This window comes from Poromitra crassiceps, assembly GCF_964638095.1.
Source record: "Poromitra crassiceps genome assembly, chromosome: 14".
Classification (NCBI taxonomy): Eukaryota; Metazoa; Chordata; class Actinopteri; order Beryciformes; family Melamphaidae; genus Poromitra; species Poromitra crassiceps.
The window spans coordinates 41,294,210-41,312,181 of NC_139633.1; the positions used below are offsets into that span (position 1 = coordinate 41,294,210).

The 17,972-nt window shown below is 43.8% G+C and overlaps 2 protein-coding genes across 5 annotated transcripts in view; both read left to right on the top strand.

The window, feature by feature from the left end:
• shld2 (shieldin complex subunit 2) overlaps positions 1–8,111 on the top strand; it is a 36,727-nt gene extending 28,616 nt beyond the window's left edge. For both annotated transcript variants that reach the window (XM_083651111.1, XM_083651112.1), the window contains exons 11-12: positions 156–268; positions 6,982–8,111. In XM_083651111.1, the coding sequence (XP_083507237.1) occupies positions 156–268; positions 6,982–7,157 (289 nt within the window). In that variant the 3' untranslated portion in view covers positions 7,158–8,111. The remainder of the gene's footprint in view (positions 1–155; positions 269–6,981) is intronic.
• Positions 8,112–10,949: 2,838 nt separating this feature from the next.
• nfkb2 (nuclear factor of kappa light polypeptide gene enhancer in B-cells 2 (p49/p100)) overlaps positions 10,950–17,972 on the top strand; it is an 85,442-nt gene continuing 78,419 nt past the window's right edge. For 2 of the 3 annotated variants that reach the window (XM_083651035.1, XM_083651036.1), the window contains exon 1: positions 10,950–11,039. The gene's annotated coding sequence lies outside the window, so the exon portion shown is untranslated. The remainder of the gene's footprint in view (positions 11,040–17,972) is intronic. The other variant, XM_083651038.1, reaches the window with a different exon arrangement.

The following is a 17,972-nucleotide window of genomic DNA, read 5'->3' on the forward strand; positions in this document are numbered from 1 at the left end:
TTCATGCAAAACCTTGACTCAAAAATTTGACTTGTTTGTGTGTGTGTGTGTGTGTGTGTGTGTGTGTGTGTGTGTGTGTGTGTGTGTGTGTGTGTGTGTGTGTGTGTGTGTGTGTGTGTGTGTGTGTGTGTGTGTGTGTGTGTGTGTGTGTGCAGGCCCGGCGTGCTGACCGTGAAGGGGGGAGGTAGTGAGCTGTGTGTTCGCGTTCCTCCTGTTCTGCTGCAGACGATCCTGAACGCCCCGCCAGACAAACTGCACAAGCCCACAGGTGAGAGAACCACACTGTGTCAGGGTCTCTCTACCTCTCTCTCTCTCTCTCTCTCTCTCTCTCTCTCTCTCTCTACCTCTCATCTTTTCTTTCTCTCTTATGCATCATTATTTCACTTCATTTGTCACTAGCAAGGCACGTGCAGGGTTGGGTAGGTTACTTTTAAATAGGAATCCCTTAAAGTTACTTGTTACTTGTTAAAAATTGTACTTAGTAACGTAATCTGATTACCACTATTTAAAAGTAAAGTAGGGATTACTTTCAGTTACTTTTGGATTACTTTTTTTTTTTTAATCCAGGAATGTCCCATTGGGATACAAGATCTCTTCTTCCAGGGAGTCCTGGTCAAGAGTCCTGGCTAAAACCCTTATTTAACTAGATGAAGCATGTTTTACCATTGATAACCAGATAAGAATGTTTATACCAACATGAAGTTAAGGAGAATACAACAAGAGTTATTTTTAAGACCACTTTAATTTACGTTATGGGTATTTTTCATGATGTGGAGTGGAAGACGCAGCTTGTTGCTTTAATCTTGAAACACGAAGTGAAATGCTGTAAGCACTTCTGCCCTGTTGACTCCACGCCTGACCCAACTTGCTGCAGCTTTGCTCCAACTGTCCGACATCCGTGAAAAATAGAAGCCTTGCGTATCTTTTTTCGGAGAGCTCCGGATCGTCGGAGATGGGACGGAGTAGACACGCAACGCAGCGGAGTAGGTGGGAGTTGACGAGTTGACACAAGTAGAGTGGAAACGTATCGGCTCCGAAGCCGTACCGCAGCGCAGACGGACCGAACACGGACTCAGTGGAATGTGGCCGTAGTGAAAGTAAAAACCTCTCGCCCCATGCCGACTAGAGCAGCGTTTGTCAGCAGCACGGGTATCAGGCGGATACATTCAATGCCACTGCCTGGCAGCTCGTAGCTGACAGCCCCACACACAGCCCCACACACAAGCGCCTATACTGAAAATGATATTTTCAGTAGAATCCATGTGGAAGGCGCTTGATCTGTCTAAACACTGAGCGAACGTAAAAGTGCTGTTGCTCCGCCTCGCTCGTCCTCGTCACAGTCAGTCACTGGCACCAGGCTACACCGTTTCTTGTTGTTATTTTGTAAAATGAATGAAGAGGCAAGGGCGAATGTAATCCCGCCTGTAACGTCGTTACTATACCCCCGTTACTGTAATCTAGATTACACATCTTAAAATGTACTGTGACAGATTACAGTTACCGTTTTTTTGTAATCAGATTACGTAACGGCGTTACATGTAATCCGTTACTCCCCAACCCTGGGCACGTGTTGCACAAAGCACAAAGCAATACAACTGATGCTGGTGTCCAGATGGTTTCCAGGACTTTCCAGATGCTTTCCAGGACTTTCCACGTGGTTTCCAGGACTTCACATGAACATTTTCAGCCCAATCGGACCTGTGGTGTCATTGTGCATAGAAGACACACACACGCGCCACTCTAAAGCCGTTTTCCCACATGCGTACCGGAAAATTACCTGTAAGTCAATATCGGACATTTCCCTTCACACTTCGGCTCTCGCATATGGGAATCTAGCAGCCAAATTGCCTGTATGTTGGGGGGCGGGGCGGCACTGCAGAGCGGGTGGGGAGTGACGTGTCGGCAAAACTGTTGATGGTGAAATAAGTTTGCTTGTTTATCCGTTCACCTGCGTCGCGTTGAAGCACTTTTTACAGACTGGCTTCGTTTGATGTGTCCGGGCTTGCCTTCGCTGTCGGCAACGTAAGCAAAATACTTCCACATTTCGCTTTGTGCATTTGCTTTGTCTGTGTCCCTGTCGGGCTGTGCCTGTGACTGAAGGAGGAGGACTGAACGACTGTGGCCAGAGAGCGAGCAGGCAGCAGAGAGGAGAGATCACAAGATCATTTCGCCAGTTTGCTTTAATGTGCGCGAATGATTAGATTATGCCCGCTGGAACATTAAGCAACGTGTGTACACCTCGCCCATGCCGGCAAATGACTGGACCCGTTCTACACTTGCGCCTGTTATTGCGCATACCGCTCTTCTGACTGGCTCGAAACTGGTGAAATGTCGGCGATGACGGGGTCGCGCTTATACCGGCACGACGACTTTCCCACATGCAGGCATTAGACCACGTTCCGGTCATTTAGCGGTACAAAGCGCATGTGGGAAAACGGCTTAAGAAACCTTCCTGTCGCTGGGGGGTTGCAGGTTAAATCCCCATCTGTCTCAGCTGCTGTGTTTACTTCCCCCCTCTCTCTCTCTCTCTGTCAGTCTGTCTCTCTCTCTCTCACACTGACTCGCTCTCTCCCTGTCTGTCTCAATTCAATTCAGTATGCTTTATTTGCATGACTGACAACTCTATCTTTCTCTCTCTCTCTCTCTCTCTCTCTCTCTCTAGGCTCTTTCACACCGGCCTTGAAAGCCGAAAAATGCACGGAAAATAGGATTTGCGCCTCCGATGTGAAAGTCGTGAACGCGCGTTGGTGGATAATTGTTTTACGCCTTTTGTCCCGCGACGGGAGGTAGTAACAGCGCCGGGTTACCTGGCAACCCGCCTCCACTTGAAAGCGTTGTCGCAGCGAGCCGGAAAAGGTGCGAATGGTCAGCTCATTCATAAAAACATTACAGGGGAAATCACCTCATGTATCAAGAAAGTGAGTGAAAGTAAAAAAAGTAGCCTATACAATCATGACTGCAGGGACGCCAGGAGGAATGCTCCGTGCGGTTAGGCTTTATGCTCAAACGATGTTGACATTAGTAGGTAAAATTAACGGATATAATAATAAGCTTCAGAGGGCTATAGCTGTGGCGAGTTGGTCTGATGATATTCCCTCTCGAAATCAGTTATGTGCATTCCCTTACAAAAACGACTAACGTTATAGTAGTCTATAGGCTACTATTCCCCCGACGAACGTTATGCAGACTGCAGCTGTTTGATATGCGGGCGTCGTCTTTCAGAACGGCCCCTAATTAGGCTACTTGATGGGAATAATTTGCTTTACAAAAAACTGGAACCAAAAGATAAGAATTAGCCTTGTAGCCTACCTGAATAGACTACATGATGGTGTGTCTGTGATGCATAAAGTCGATCAGATGAATATTGAAAGCCTTGTTACCATGCATGTGGACAACACTTTCGTGTTTTATCTGATCCTTAACGAGCGCAGCTTTATCAGCTTATCCTTAACAACCACAGCTGCACCTCAGCGATGTTTGGTTGTTGAATTAATTTGTTCATCATACAGTAGGCTAGGCTACACTAACCTATGAAAATATTAATTTGAGCGAGGAGCTGAGTGGAAATGCCTCCAGCGGCTCGCCTTTCAATCCGGGAGCAGTGGCTGTCGCCTGAAAGCACACAGCAGGACGGGAATGTGGCGGTCCTGCTGGCCTGTGTGTGAAAGCAATTTCTGTGGCGAGGCTGCCAGGCTTTGCGGGCTTTCCGAACTGCAATTTTGCGCGATCTGTGTGTGAAAGAGCCTTCTCTCTCTCTCTCTCTCTCTCTGTGTGTCTCTCTCTCTCTATGTCTCTCTCTCTGTCTGTCTATCTCTCTCTCTCTCTCTCTCTCTCTGTGTCTCTCTCTCTCTCTCTGTCTCTCTCTCTCTCTCTCTCTCTCTCTCTGTCTCTCTCTCTGTCTGTCTGTCTGTCTGTCTGTCTGTCTCTCTCTGTCACTCTCTGTATCTCCCCCTCTCTCTCTCTCTCTCTGTCTCTCTCTCTCTCTGTCTGTCTGTCTCTCTCTCACATGTGTGGGCGCCGGGAGAGAGAGAAGGCGACCAGCTAGAGAGCTCCGTAAACTTCGTAGGATATAAGCTTTTTTCTTAGAGTAATTTCGTTTTTTTTATAATTTCGTTGCGTCTATTCGCTTTGTAAATATCCAGTGTATATATCAACGTCTTTTATACAGTGCACATAGTAGCGTATTTGCACTTTTGCGGGAAAAGAACACAGCGGACAACAGCGCACAGCGAACAAAAGACGGGGACTATTGTTGCTCTCGCTGCGCGCCAAATGGAGGACATCAACAATGGGACCCTCACCAGCGCTTCCACGCACAGATACGACAGGGACACTCTAATAAACATCAGGAATAAACACCGAAATCACCCCAACCAGGACTGGTTGGCACCGGACCTCGCCAAATTCCCCGAACTCAAACAGAAGCAACGGAGAAGAGGGAGGCGAGGAGGATTGGACGTCCGCCTAAGGAGACGGGCAAACAGACCACCTTTGCCGAGCGTTCTTCTGGCTAATGTTCAATCGATCGAAAACAAGATGTGTGAATTAAGAGCACGGGCACAGTTCCAAAAGGACATAGCGAGCTGCAACGTTATGTGTTTGACTGAAACCTGGCTCTCACCTGAGACAGCAGACCACACCATCACAATACCTGGATTTAGCCTGCACAGATCTGATCGCGACCCAAAACGTTCCGGTAAGAAAAGAGGGGGCGGTGTTTGTTTGATGATTAATAAGAACTCGAGTACCAACAACACTAATATCGGGACGTTTTGCTCAGCAGCCCTGGAGTATGTCATGATTCAGTGCGTACCCCACTACAGCCCGCGGGAATATACCAGTGTCACCCTCACAGCTGTGTATATTCCACCACAGGCAGACACAAAGAACGCTCTCAGAGAACTGGACCACGCAATCAGCGCACAGAAAGCAAGACAGCCGGAGACGGCGCTGGTGGTCGCAGGAGATTTTAATAGAGCGAACCTGAGGAAGAGAATGCCCACCCTCTACCAGAATATACACTGTAGCACACGGGGTAAAAACATTCTGGACCAGTGCAACACGGACATTCCCTGCTGCTACAAAGCAACACCCCGCCCCCCATTCGGCAAATCGGACCACGCCTCTATCTGGCTCGTCCCCAGACACAAACCAAAGCTAAAACGACACCCCCCAGTCTACCGAACCGCCCAACGCTGGTCAGACGAATCAGATGACATCCTGAGAGACTGTTTCGACCAAGTGTTATGGGGAGAATTCAACACAGGAGACCTGGAAGAATATGCTGAAACGGTGTCATGTTTTATAAAAAAATGCACAGAGGACATAGTCCCCACAAAAACAGTCAAAACAATGCCAAACCAGAAACCCTGGATTAACTGTGATGTCCGGGCTGCACTTCACGCCCGGACCACCGCCTTCAAGTCCGGGACGCCAGAACAATACAAGCAGACGAAATACGCCCTCCGAGCTACAATAAAAAAAGCGCGGAGAGAATATGGAAGGCAGCTGGAGGCAAAACTGGACTCCAACAACCCCAGACACCTGTGGAGAGGCCTCCATGCTGCAACAGACTTCAAAGGGGAAAGGCAGCAAAACACCAACGTGTCACCCACCCTGCCAGACGAACTCAACGCGTTCTACGCCAGGTTCGACCCCTCTGCCAGAGCGCCTCCCCCCCTCCCCCCCTCCTCCCCTACCCCTCTCCTCCCCACCACCCCACCTCCACCTCCCCCCCTCCTCTCCCCCCATCACCCCTCCTCCTCTCCCCCCCCCATCACCCCCCCCTCTCTCCTCCCCCCCACCACCCCTCCTCCTCTCCTCCCCCCCATCACCCCCCCCCTCTCTCCTCCCCCCCACCACCCCCCCCCCTCCTCTCCTCCCCCCCCTGCCACCTCTCCCCCCATCATCCCTCCTCCTCTCCGTCCCCCCACCACCCCTCCTCTTCTCCCCCCCCCACCCCTCAGCACCCCCACCCCCTCCCATTCCCACCCAACAACCAACCCCCACAGACCCAGACCGCCCTCTCACCATCACTGAGGATGAGGTGCGCCGGACGTTCCTGCGCATCAACCTCACCTCCTCCCCACTGACCATCAGCATAGGAGCGCCCCAGGGGAGAGTAAGACGTGCGGCCCAGCACGTAACAGGACGTGAGTTGCCAGAACTGCATGAACTGTATAAACAGCGGTGCCTCAGGAGGTCCCTGAAGATCATCAAAGACACAAACCATCCCCACAACAGCCTGTTCTCCCTGCTACCCTCAGGGAGAAGATACAGGGTTCCAAAAGCACGCACAAATCGCTTGAGGAACAGTTTCTTCCCGCAGGCCACGAGACTCCTTAACATACACAAATAGTGTAGTAGCCGTACTGTACCGTACTGTAGCTGCTACCATTACGTATGTCTAATGTTTAATTGTATGTTTAATAAGGAATATGCTATTTGCACCTGTATGTCAAATACGCCGAATTTAAAATGTTTAAGCACGTTTAAAGTATGCACACGACATGAATATGCATATGTCTTATCACTATACTGCCTTATTGCTTGTTGTGTCTCTTGTTGTTTTTGCACTCAAATGCCCTGTTATATTTGTACTATGTTGTAAACGGAGTTCATAGCACAAGAATTTCACACGTGATACTTGTACCATGGAGTGACAATAAAAATCTTGAATCTTGAATCTTGAATCTTGAACACACACACACTGACTCGCTCTCTCTCCCTGTCTGTCTCAATTCAATTCAGTATGCTTTATTTGCATGACTGACAACTCTCTCTCTCTCTCTCTCTCTCTCTCTCTCTCTCTCTCTCTCTCTCCTCTCTGTACCCCCCCCCCTCTCTCTCTCTCTTTCCCTCTCTGTCTGCCTGTCTGTCTGTCTATCTCTCTCTCCCTCTCTGTCTGTGTGTGTGTGTGTGTGTGTGTGTGTGTGTGTGTGTGTGTGTGTGTGTGTGTGTGTGTATGTCTCTCTCTCTCAGCTCCAGGGTCAGAGGTGAGGTTCGTGCAGCAGGCAGCAGAGAGGCTCCTCGCTCTCCTCTCTCTCCCCAGGAAAACCTTTGCGCTCACCCTCCGCAGCCACTTCCTGTGCGACGAGAACAGCATCCCCATCGTCCGGGACGCATTGCTGCTCGACCTTCAGTTCCCGGCAGACTGACTGAAAGGACAAACATCTGGAGACATTTAAACCTGACTCACTGTGCTATCGGATACACATGCTGCGTTCAAGAGAATTCAGAGAAAACGAGCTCCGACGCTGAATTGAGCGGTTGTCCAACTCGGAATTACAGGTCGGAAATTCGCGAATCATTTCAGAGCTCCGGTTTGTCCAACTTGACGTCAGTAACAACATCAAACATGGCGGCCTTCAGGCTGGGAATTACATGGAAGACCATGGCTCCATGTGGCATGTGGCCTAATCCCCCGTGCACCCTGGCAGCCTTCATCATTAACGGAGAATGGTTTTAACACATCATTTGATGATTAGAGCAATACAGATTACATTAGCTAGCCTGTGTTCGCTAGCAATGCTAACTCAGAGGTGGTGTAAGCTAAATAGCTGTCCATCCATGCCCCCCCCCCCCCCCCCCCACAGAGTTAAATTACAACATGAACGCAACGATGTCGGAATCCAATTCCGATAAACTTCCAAGTTGTCTTGAACGCAGCAACACTGTAAAAATACATTTCCTCCCTGTAAATTTCACACAAACGTCCTTTAAAGTCAGAAGATGAAGTTGGAAAGGGAAGGGGGGAACTTTTTGCGAGGTCCAAACAACACTGGAGGATATTCAGTGGAGAAGAGAATCAGCTGAACAGAACATACATATCTCAAAACTCTAAGATATTTGTTCACAGACAAGACAAGCTGCGGACAGAACAACAAATTACAGAATTTATACGGTCGTCAAATGTCCACCAATTTATCCAAAGAGTTTATAAATGTACATTAACTTGAATTGACACGGGGCAGTTGAGCCCTGCAGCTAAGTTAACAATGAAACTTGCTCTACCAGCAGAAAAACAAACCAGAAGCCTTTTCCGGTTCAGACTTTATTTGTCCATTTTTTATTTGTACCTTATCAATAAAGCGTGCTTGTTTGTACATGCATCTGTTCTTTCATCTTTTTTCTGTGGAATATTTGTACAAAGTGTTCTTTATTTTTATTTAGTAGTACTCTGTGAAGTGCACTGCATCATTACATATGAAATACACTATTTCATATCAACTGCTCTATTATTCTAATTCCTTTTTGCTTCCGTGTTGACGTTTTCTGCTGCAGCGACTGGAAGAACTAAAGCCTTTTTTTTTAACTCATTTCTAGGAATTTTACTGTTTTATTTTCCCTATTTGCTTTATTTACGGTTTTATTGTCTGTAAAGCACTTTGTACTTTTTTTGCAAAATGATCTATGCTGATTATTATTATTAGTAGTATGCTTTTTTATGTAATTAATTATGATATGATTTGATCAACCAATGAATAATAATTATATATCAAAAGAGTTGCAAAGTGCTGTAAAAATGGACGTGAAATTGACGATGAATATTATTACTGTTCGTGTTATTTTACAGTTTTAATTATAATTAAATTTAGGACTAGAGCATAAAGGAGCCTATAGCCGACAAAGTAGCACCGACAGGTTTGTGTTTCAGGGTTAGGGTTAGGGTTTCAGTGGTTCTCAATCTTTTTCCTATCAAGGACCCCTAAATTAGTCCACATTAGACTAGAGCTATGGACCCCATTTGATGAAATTCTGTCTCTCTGACCTAAATCTGAGAATGATTTTATTGTGATGTGTCCAGAATATTAGAGGTAACAGAAACAAAAATGATCAAAACAGTCTTTCTCCTTCATTCTCTAAATGAAATAATGGTATGTATGTGTGTATATATATATATATATATATATATATATATATATATAATATTATATACTATATATAATATATTAATAATATATAGTATATAATATAATAATAATTATATACTATATATAATATATTATATAATATATATATACTTTATAGGCCATATATCAATTATATATATATATACTTTATAGGCCATATCAATTATATATATATATATAGATATATAATATATACAGTGTGTGTATATATATATATATATATTTATACACACTGTATATACTGTATATATTATATATATATATATAATATATACAGTGTGTGTGTATATATATATATATATACAGTATATACATATTAGGGTTGTCAAAAGTATCGATAGTATTGAAAATATCAATACTAAAAAAAAAATGGATACAATAGAATAGGCTACTCATTTGCAACAGTTTTGATACTATCAGTGCTTTATTTTAATGAAAAATCACATATTTTTCCCTCCCTATCATTGGTGGGTATCTGTTGCTTCAACAAGCTAAACATGTTCTGGTAGCTATAGAGCAGAGGCTAATCTGCTGTCCAAGTTCAAAGTTTGATCAGGACTAGATTATGGAGAAGTGTGTGTCTGTCCGTCCATCTGTCTCACTTTATTTTTTATGCCTCTTGATGTGTCATCATCCCCCCTTCCCGTGGTATCGAAAATGGTATCGAGTATCCATATTTTCCTGGGTATCGGTCGGTATCGAAGTAGAAATTCTATCAAATGCTTCTGCGCAGGACCACGTCACCAACGTACGTATTTACTGACGCCCACGTCGTTACCATAGCAACCCATGCAGATAGGCTGTTTAGGTCTGGCCACACAGATCCGACTTGAGAATCAGATTTGTGGCAGTGCGGACACACTCCCAAATCAGATTTGGGAAACCAATCAAGATAATGATGATTAATGACTTTATCAGCAAATTGGATTTGCCTGTAACATGGCCTTAGTGTCCAAATGTTCATGTCATTCTGGCCAATACTCCACTTCTGTTATAGCATTTCAGTCTGGAATATGGAATATCTTTCAATAATCTATGATTTAGCTGCTAAATTGTCAAATACCGCTGTCTGCTCGCTACCCAGGCACTTATGTATGTACTTAACCTAAATGTGCACAACATTGTCAGACTAAACTCCGGCTGACACCCCAAAAACCTACAATCCGCTACAGAAAAATGTATATTGATTGTTTATTAACTGGCCCCTGGCCTTCTATCATTTCACGAACGTGGCCCCCGGGCAAAGCAAGTTGAGTATCCCTGCTGTAAACACTGCTGCTTGCTGTTGTTTTTGTGGTGGGCAGGTCTCCTCGTCCTCTCTCCACCAATCAGCGGGTTGGATTTGCCACGCTGCGCCGGAATTCCCCTCGCGCTCCGGGGTTTTCCAACCAGACTGACAGGTCAGGTTACCATGACAACAGCAGAAAGCTGGTCACATTTACGGAGGACAGCACGGAGAGAACATCCGGTTCACTGACACTACCGTCAAAAGAAAGTGTGGGGTGAAAACAGAACTTTGTTGTCCCTGTGTTTTATCTGGACTGCTTTACATAAAGTAGATACAGTAAAAGGAAAGAGCATAGATAATTAAAAAGATAGAAGAGAAGTAAAAAATAAGATAAAATTAACGTGAATAACAAGTAAACTGCATTTAGCCTACATTAAAATAATTAAATCAAGTAAAATAGAAACATTTTGTTTACCCCCTAATACCTCCAAAGATCACAACTTGAAAAAAAGACGAAAAAGCCTCAGTTTCAACCTGCCATCAAATCTGCCTCTGAGTCTGGCTCTAAATATGAGAGATGAAATGACGATTTTGACTGGGGGGGGGAAGCATTTTCAATTTGAAAATGTTTTCCCTCTATTTAAAAAAATATGGCCTTTCTGACTGTAAACATAAGATAGGCCTATTTGAATTAAAATCCCAGTTTGATTTCATGCAGACTCCTCTTGACTCCTCCTGAGGCGTTTTATTTCGAAGAAACATAAACAGGAAGTGACATGTGTCGTTGCGGCTGACTTGACAGTTACAGACAGAGGAGTTTTCGGTATGGGGAAATAACGTTACAGGACGAAACCCAACAGAACACAACATACACACTGTGGACTTCACGCTTCAACAAGGTAAAAAAAAATGCATATCTGATCATATTTGCATATTAATGATCGATGATATCGATCAGGCTGCAGGAGGGAAGTCTGCTCTGTTCCTGCTTCAGAGGTCTGTTTAGCTCACATGAGCTCAGCTGACAGATCAATGACAACAACTATCATTACTCTCTAATCATGTTTATGAAAACCAGTAATGGAAGAAATGCCTGCATTCAAAATCTTACAGTAGGCTAAATGTAGCTAGTATTGACAGCAACATAGCCAATCAAAGTAAACATAGCCTATGCAAACGGCTCCGAATTTAGAAAGTTATATTTTTCCTACATTATTTTATTAATACAGATTTATTGACATGCATGCAGCCTATACATGTAGCCTATTCAGCATTAGCTGTCAACGTGAAGCTAATCTTAATTTAGCTCTACTTTTGGGTAGTAGCCTATAATATTTTTATAGTTATTTGATAAAGATGATCAGATGTTTTAGTGGCCTGAAAAGTAGCTATAGCTGTGAAATAAATGTAATGGAGTCAAAAAATAAAAGTAGACAATATTTCCCTCTGAAATGTAGTGGAGTAGAAATCAAGTAGTAGAAGTAGGCTAAAGTAGCCTACAAGTATCTCACAATTGTATTGTAAAAGTAGCCTACAGTACTGTAAATTTAGCTTACTTAATTTCCACCACTGCTCACAGGCTGCAGCTGAGATAAATAAGAAGAAATATACTAAACTAAATGACAGTTTTTGTGTTGCTCTGTCTGTGATGGAAAGAGTAGCAGCATAAGTAGAAGTAGGATACTGTTACTTGCTGATGTTTTACTTGAAGTAAAAATAAAAACCTACTGGTGTAAAAAATCTCTAAAAGTAGAAATTGGCTCATTGTAATCAGAGTAAAAGTCAGAGTTACTTTTTAGAAAACAGAATGTTTAGATCAGAGTTCAGACTATTCTTTAAACTGCGAAAGATGTGGAAAAGACAAAGTAAAGTCTTTTAGCTCACTGTCAGTTTACCATCCAGTTTCTGTTGCTTGTTGTGTCTTCTGTGTTAGCTTACATTACTACAATTGTACTTTAGTCAAATGACTGGCTTGAAGAAATACTCAAAAAAGTAGGGTACAAGCAGGCTACACAAAAAAGCTATTCAATTGCAGTAATGTCAGTAAATGTAACTAGTTACTTTCAGCCCCACGCACAGATCTTAAATGAAGATGATGAAATTATGTTATTCATAACATAATTTCATCATCTTTGATCAGGAAACAGTTTGAGGAGAGAGGGGAGGGGGGGGGGGGACACAACCAGCAGGAAAACTACTGAACTCAACTCTGAGTCTGAGCAGAGGAACGTGTGGCTCTATTGCAGCCTGCAGGGGGCAGCGACCTATGGCACGCAAAGGGGTAACCAGTGGCACAGCAGCACGCAGCTGCCTTTTTATGGACAGTAGAAATGATGAAATGCCAAATTACCTATTTCACAGCCATTTGCAGTTGCACGGCCTGTTATTTAGTATATTTACGGTAGTGACCCACTCTACTCTGCCTCTGATTGGTTGCCTTCCATGGCAGCAGAACATAGGGGGGGAAAACCAGCGTAGAAGACAGAGAAGGACCGTCCTCTGCATCTTGTATAATGCTCTCATTTCATTGGATGGAATAACATTACAGATCCGTTGGAGATTTAAATAGTGATGTGCGAGTCATTAATGGCACATCACTGATTGACAAGCACATTTGAAAATGACACTTCACATCAAAGAGGTTGCCGACCCCTGCTCTATTGTATTCTATTCTATATTCTCTTTCCCAGAGACATGTAAATACAAACACAATTGGACAATAAACAAACATGCAGAAAGGAAACAATCACAAGTAACATAGAAAGCATTTTATTTCATCATCATCATCATCATCATCATCATATTTATTATTATTGTTGTTGTTGTTGTTGTTGTTGTTGTTATTATCAATAATAGAAATAGAGCACGGTCCTTTCTAGCCTATGTGCCTCATCCACGTCCTCCATCCTGTCCTCCTCCTCATCGTTAATTTCTTTGCTGGCTCGCAGGCGCAGCTCGCACTCACCCGGGCTCACCCGGCCTCACCCGGGCTCACCCGGCCTCACCCGGGCTCACCTGGCAGCCTCATGCACTATGCAGACTCACATACGCAGTTCAGCTGGCCTGCGCAACGCGCAGGTCCAGTTGTGCGACCCATTATTATTATTATTATTATTATTATTATTTTATATTATTTGTATCTAGTTTTTTTATTAATATTATTTATTTCTGTTTTTTTCTGTTTTTTTTCTTTCCTCCTCTGGTTATTAATACTGTCTCTCCTTCTCTCCCCTATTTCCACATGCGCACATGCACGAGCGCACGTGCACACACACACACACACACACATACACACACACACACACACACACACACACACACACACACACACACACACACACACGCCTGCTACTACATGTATGCATAGTACATGTACATACTGTGTACATACTGTACATAGTATTGATGCTTTGATTTTTTTCATCATTGTTGTTGTTGCTGTGTGGGTTTCTTTGAGTCTAGTTCTCCCTCTTCTCCTGTGTTTTCATGTTGATCACTCATTCCATTATCGGGTGTAATATTTATAACCCTTTTTGCCAAATTCAGATTTGACCTGTGGTATATTTAAGGGGATGCACGATGATATTGGCGTTGTATCGGTATCGGCTGATGTGACAGGCTGAGAAAATGACGCTTTAATTATGCCTAAATGTGTTTCAGAGTGATGGATGTCATAGAATCTGGTGTGTATAATATAATGCATTGTGTATTATATAATGTGATAGAATCAGTTAAGGATGCACGATTTATCGGCAATCATATCGGTATCGGCCGATGTTAGTTATTTTTTAACATATCGGCATCGGTCTGATGTTGCGATGTTAATATCAGTTATCGGTATCAGCCAAAATCGTCGCATTGAGAGGAAACATTGTGGTAAATCTATGATTTATGGGCTTTTCCAAATGTTTCGGAGATAAAGAAATGCATTACTTTTTCAAATTCACAGTGTTTTCATGTGTTTTTCAGTAGTTTTTTTATTATTATGAAAATGTGTTTTTTATAGAGATCATATCGACATCGGTAAATATTGGTTATCGGCCATAACAGCAATGTTAATATGGGTTATCGGTATCGGTGCATCCCTAGAATCAGTTTGTTTGTTTGTGTTGAAACTAAAGTGAGCCGAGGGAAATCCTGGATCGTCCCTGAATTACCATCATAAAGGCAGTGGAAATTCCCATATTACTGTTCTGCATCACTCACACACACACACACACACACGCAAACACACACACACACACACACACACACACACGCACGTGCGCATGCGCACACACACACAGACACGCACGCAAACACACACACACACACACACACACACACACACACACACACACACACACACACACACAGGCTCCTGGGCCGTGCAGAGACCTTTAGAGGGGCAGGTGCTCCAAACTTGATGAAATGATTGTTGAGTATAGTGTAACCCTTAGTTCACATGCTTTCACAGCACTTCACTAGTTTGCACACAGTCATTATCTCCACCATATCATCAAGTTATTCAACATATAAATAGGCTATGAAGAAAACACAATCATATATTATTGAGAATAACTCCTTTAACCTTTCTACTCCCTCCCTCCCTACCAGACATATTGTTGTGTCTTTTCTTAGGGGTAAGATAGCAGGTGAACAGTATGATATGTCACAGAGAAGTGGTAGCTACACATCATCTGAAAGCTGGGAACCTGAAGGTTCATTTGAGGTGCAGCTCAGAACTGTGTGTCAAGTTCTTCTAGTGATAAATCTGTAATAAACATTGTGTTTTGATTAGACAATAGACGTCTATTCAAATGCTGAATGCTTAGAGTATATAATGGAAAATATGATAGCCATCCCCATGCCATACATCTCCTGAATGCCCTAGGTGTTTAGTTTGTTGTTTCACGAGCTTGTGATTACCCTAGAGGTCACAATAGGTAATTTTATACAGTGAAGTCAAGTTAAAACCAAAATTATCACTACAATGAAATGGCGACTATGTGGACTAACATCATCACACACGAATACAATTGGACTCACACAAACAGGCATGGGATTAGCAGAAAGTGAGCATGTCTGTAAAGGGAGATGTGTGGGTACCCACAGAACCCATTCTCATTCAGATATATTGAGGTGAGAGGTCAAGGGACCCCTTTGAATATGACCATGCCCGTTTTTCCCTCACCAAATTTCTGCCTAAATTTGGAGCGTTAGTTTAATTTAGCCCGCTTCCCGACAAGCTAGCATGTCATGCTTGGTAGTAATGGATGCCTGAGGTCTTCTAGTTTCATATGATATCAGTATCTCCACTCTAACTTTAAAACTTCACCTGCTACGGCCTCTCAAAAACCATAATATCAGCCACGGACAAAAAGGGCACTTACCCAGGGGGCAAAGGGGGGTATGCTGCATTTGCCCTGCCATAAAAGGTTGGCCACCAGAAATAATATCTATGACCCAGTAGGATCACAACCTATATGGACAACCCGGTCAACATGCTGCTGGAAATCCAATATGGCCGCCTCAATATTGGCCCCTATCAGAAAATAGCTTTGGCGATAACTTTTGAACCAGATGGGCTAGAAATGCAAACTTGGTGTCTATTTCATGGTTTCAGAGCATGAGAAACTCAATGGAATACTTATCTTTATGATTGGGTGTGTCTGGACCTTTAATTTACATATTTCCAAGATGGGCGCCACCCGAAAATGAGTTTTACTATGACTTTTACAGTGACAGCTGACTGTTATGGCAAAAAGTCTGCTTTTTAAGCAATATGAACACATTTGGTCAGTTTGAGCTTTCATTTCTATGTTGTCAATATGGCTACAGTCATAAATAATGTATGGTATTACATTTTCCCTCAGATTCTATCTAGAGTTGTGGGGATGATGCAGAGAAAAATCTGAGAAAACGCCCACAATGTATCTCAAGGATGACAGAGACATACACACACCCAGACTTGCCAACAGGGCTATATAAATTAACATAGTGGTGTGCATTCAAGTAACAGAACAAAACAGTAACAGACTACTTAGTGACAAACAGAGTGAAGCAGAGTTGAGGTTGCCTACAAAAGGTTAATTTTGACCTCTATGGTGCTGTCTTGCCTGCTTCAATAAAGCCTATGGTACGATGTTATTCACTGTCACTGTTGTCATGTGTTGCACTGATCCTGCTGCATCGTGTCTCCAGTCCCTGGCAACAGCATCCTAAGTAGCATGGAATTGCCTTCTTCGCACAGGAACAGTTTTTCTGGCAGCCTTTGATACAGCTGCATGATATTGCCTTCTTCATTGACACAGGCCAGGCTGGCTCGGTAGATGCAAGGGGGACTGCATTGCCATCACTGAGAGACCATCCATACTCTGTGGAAGAAGGAATATCCGGCTTGGCGATGTGTGCACGTTTATCTGTTCTGGTTGCTAGAGCAACTCTTCTCAGGTGCAGGTCAAAGGCATTTTCTGTCGGGGGCAGCAGCTTTAGGAGGGTTGACCTATTATTGAGGAACTTGTACACTCTAAGCTTACCCAGGTCAAAATCCTCTGGGTGGTCAGCTTTGGATGTGTATACAGCAATTGTGAGGTCTCGTGCCTGATTGATGACATCATCTGAGGGGGAATCAGAAGAGTTTTCACCAAACTCCTCAAGTGCTGGGAGATCCAGACACATGCTGGCCTTGAACCATACCTTCTTGCCAGTGAAGAAGGGATAGCTGGTGGTATCTCTGCCACTTAAACTATGGATAAAGGGCAGGGCACGACACTGTGCGAGCCCCAGTGCTGATACCATTTGATGGACAGGGAGGTATGCATTTTGCTCTGTTCTCACCCACAGCTCTGGAAGGCATCTGAGGTGGGTTGCTGCATAGTAAAGGCACATGATGATGATGTCTGTGTCATTGGCATGGATGACAACTCTGTCAACTTTGTCATTCTGGACACTGTACAGGGTGTGGAGTATTATTCTTGTATCAGCCTCCTGTTGTGTGGATTCTAGTGCAGGGACATCTTCAATAGACCCCTCCTTGATCACCACACTCCTCGTCTCTTCTTTAAACCCCCCACCCAGGTAAAGATGTGTTGGACCAAGGGCCGACTTGAAATTCTCATTTTCACACCATTCGTCGCAGAGGAAACTCAATAGGTTTGCCTTGTTAGCTGGCACAGCAAAAAACTCCCGAGGATCTGGAGCTGTGTAATGCATACTGACTTCATATTCTTTGGTAGGTTTTGGTCGAGCATATCTGTGTTCTTGCTCAGCTGTCTTAAGACTAGATCCACTGTACCGGTCACAGCAGAAGTGAATGATCTCTGTGCCGGCAGGCACATCATTCAACAGCAGACGTTGGTATCGTTCAGCGATTGTTCCAAATGTTTCACCTTTCAGGAAAGACCAATGGCGTATGGCATACATGGCATCAATAACTACTGCTGTTTTTCTGTATTCTTTAGGCAGGTCAGGGATGCATGTAACTTTGGTCTCTTCTTTCAGGACCTTCACAAGGCTTGCCTTGGTACCTGTTCTCATCCTGCCATCTTTCTGGAAGAGGGAAGGGGGGAAGTCACTGCACTCATGGTTGCTTATAAAGTCAACAAGGTTGAGGTCTCCGCCACTGGCTATGATTTGGGTCATGCGCAGGAGGGCAGTGATTTCATTGCTCTTGCCAGGCCCTGAGGTTTTCCCCTTAGAATTTTAGGATTTTGTGTTTTGAGTGTGGAAAGTGTTAAGCTTCATTATGCTTGTCTTCTTCTGATCACTGGACAGTGACTCACACAGTGCCTTCAGACCCAGTTCTTTCACACTGATCAAGTCGTCCTTGACTGTGGAATCGGCACACTGTC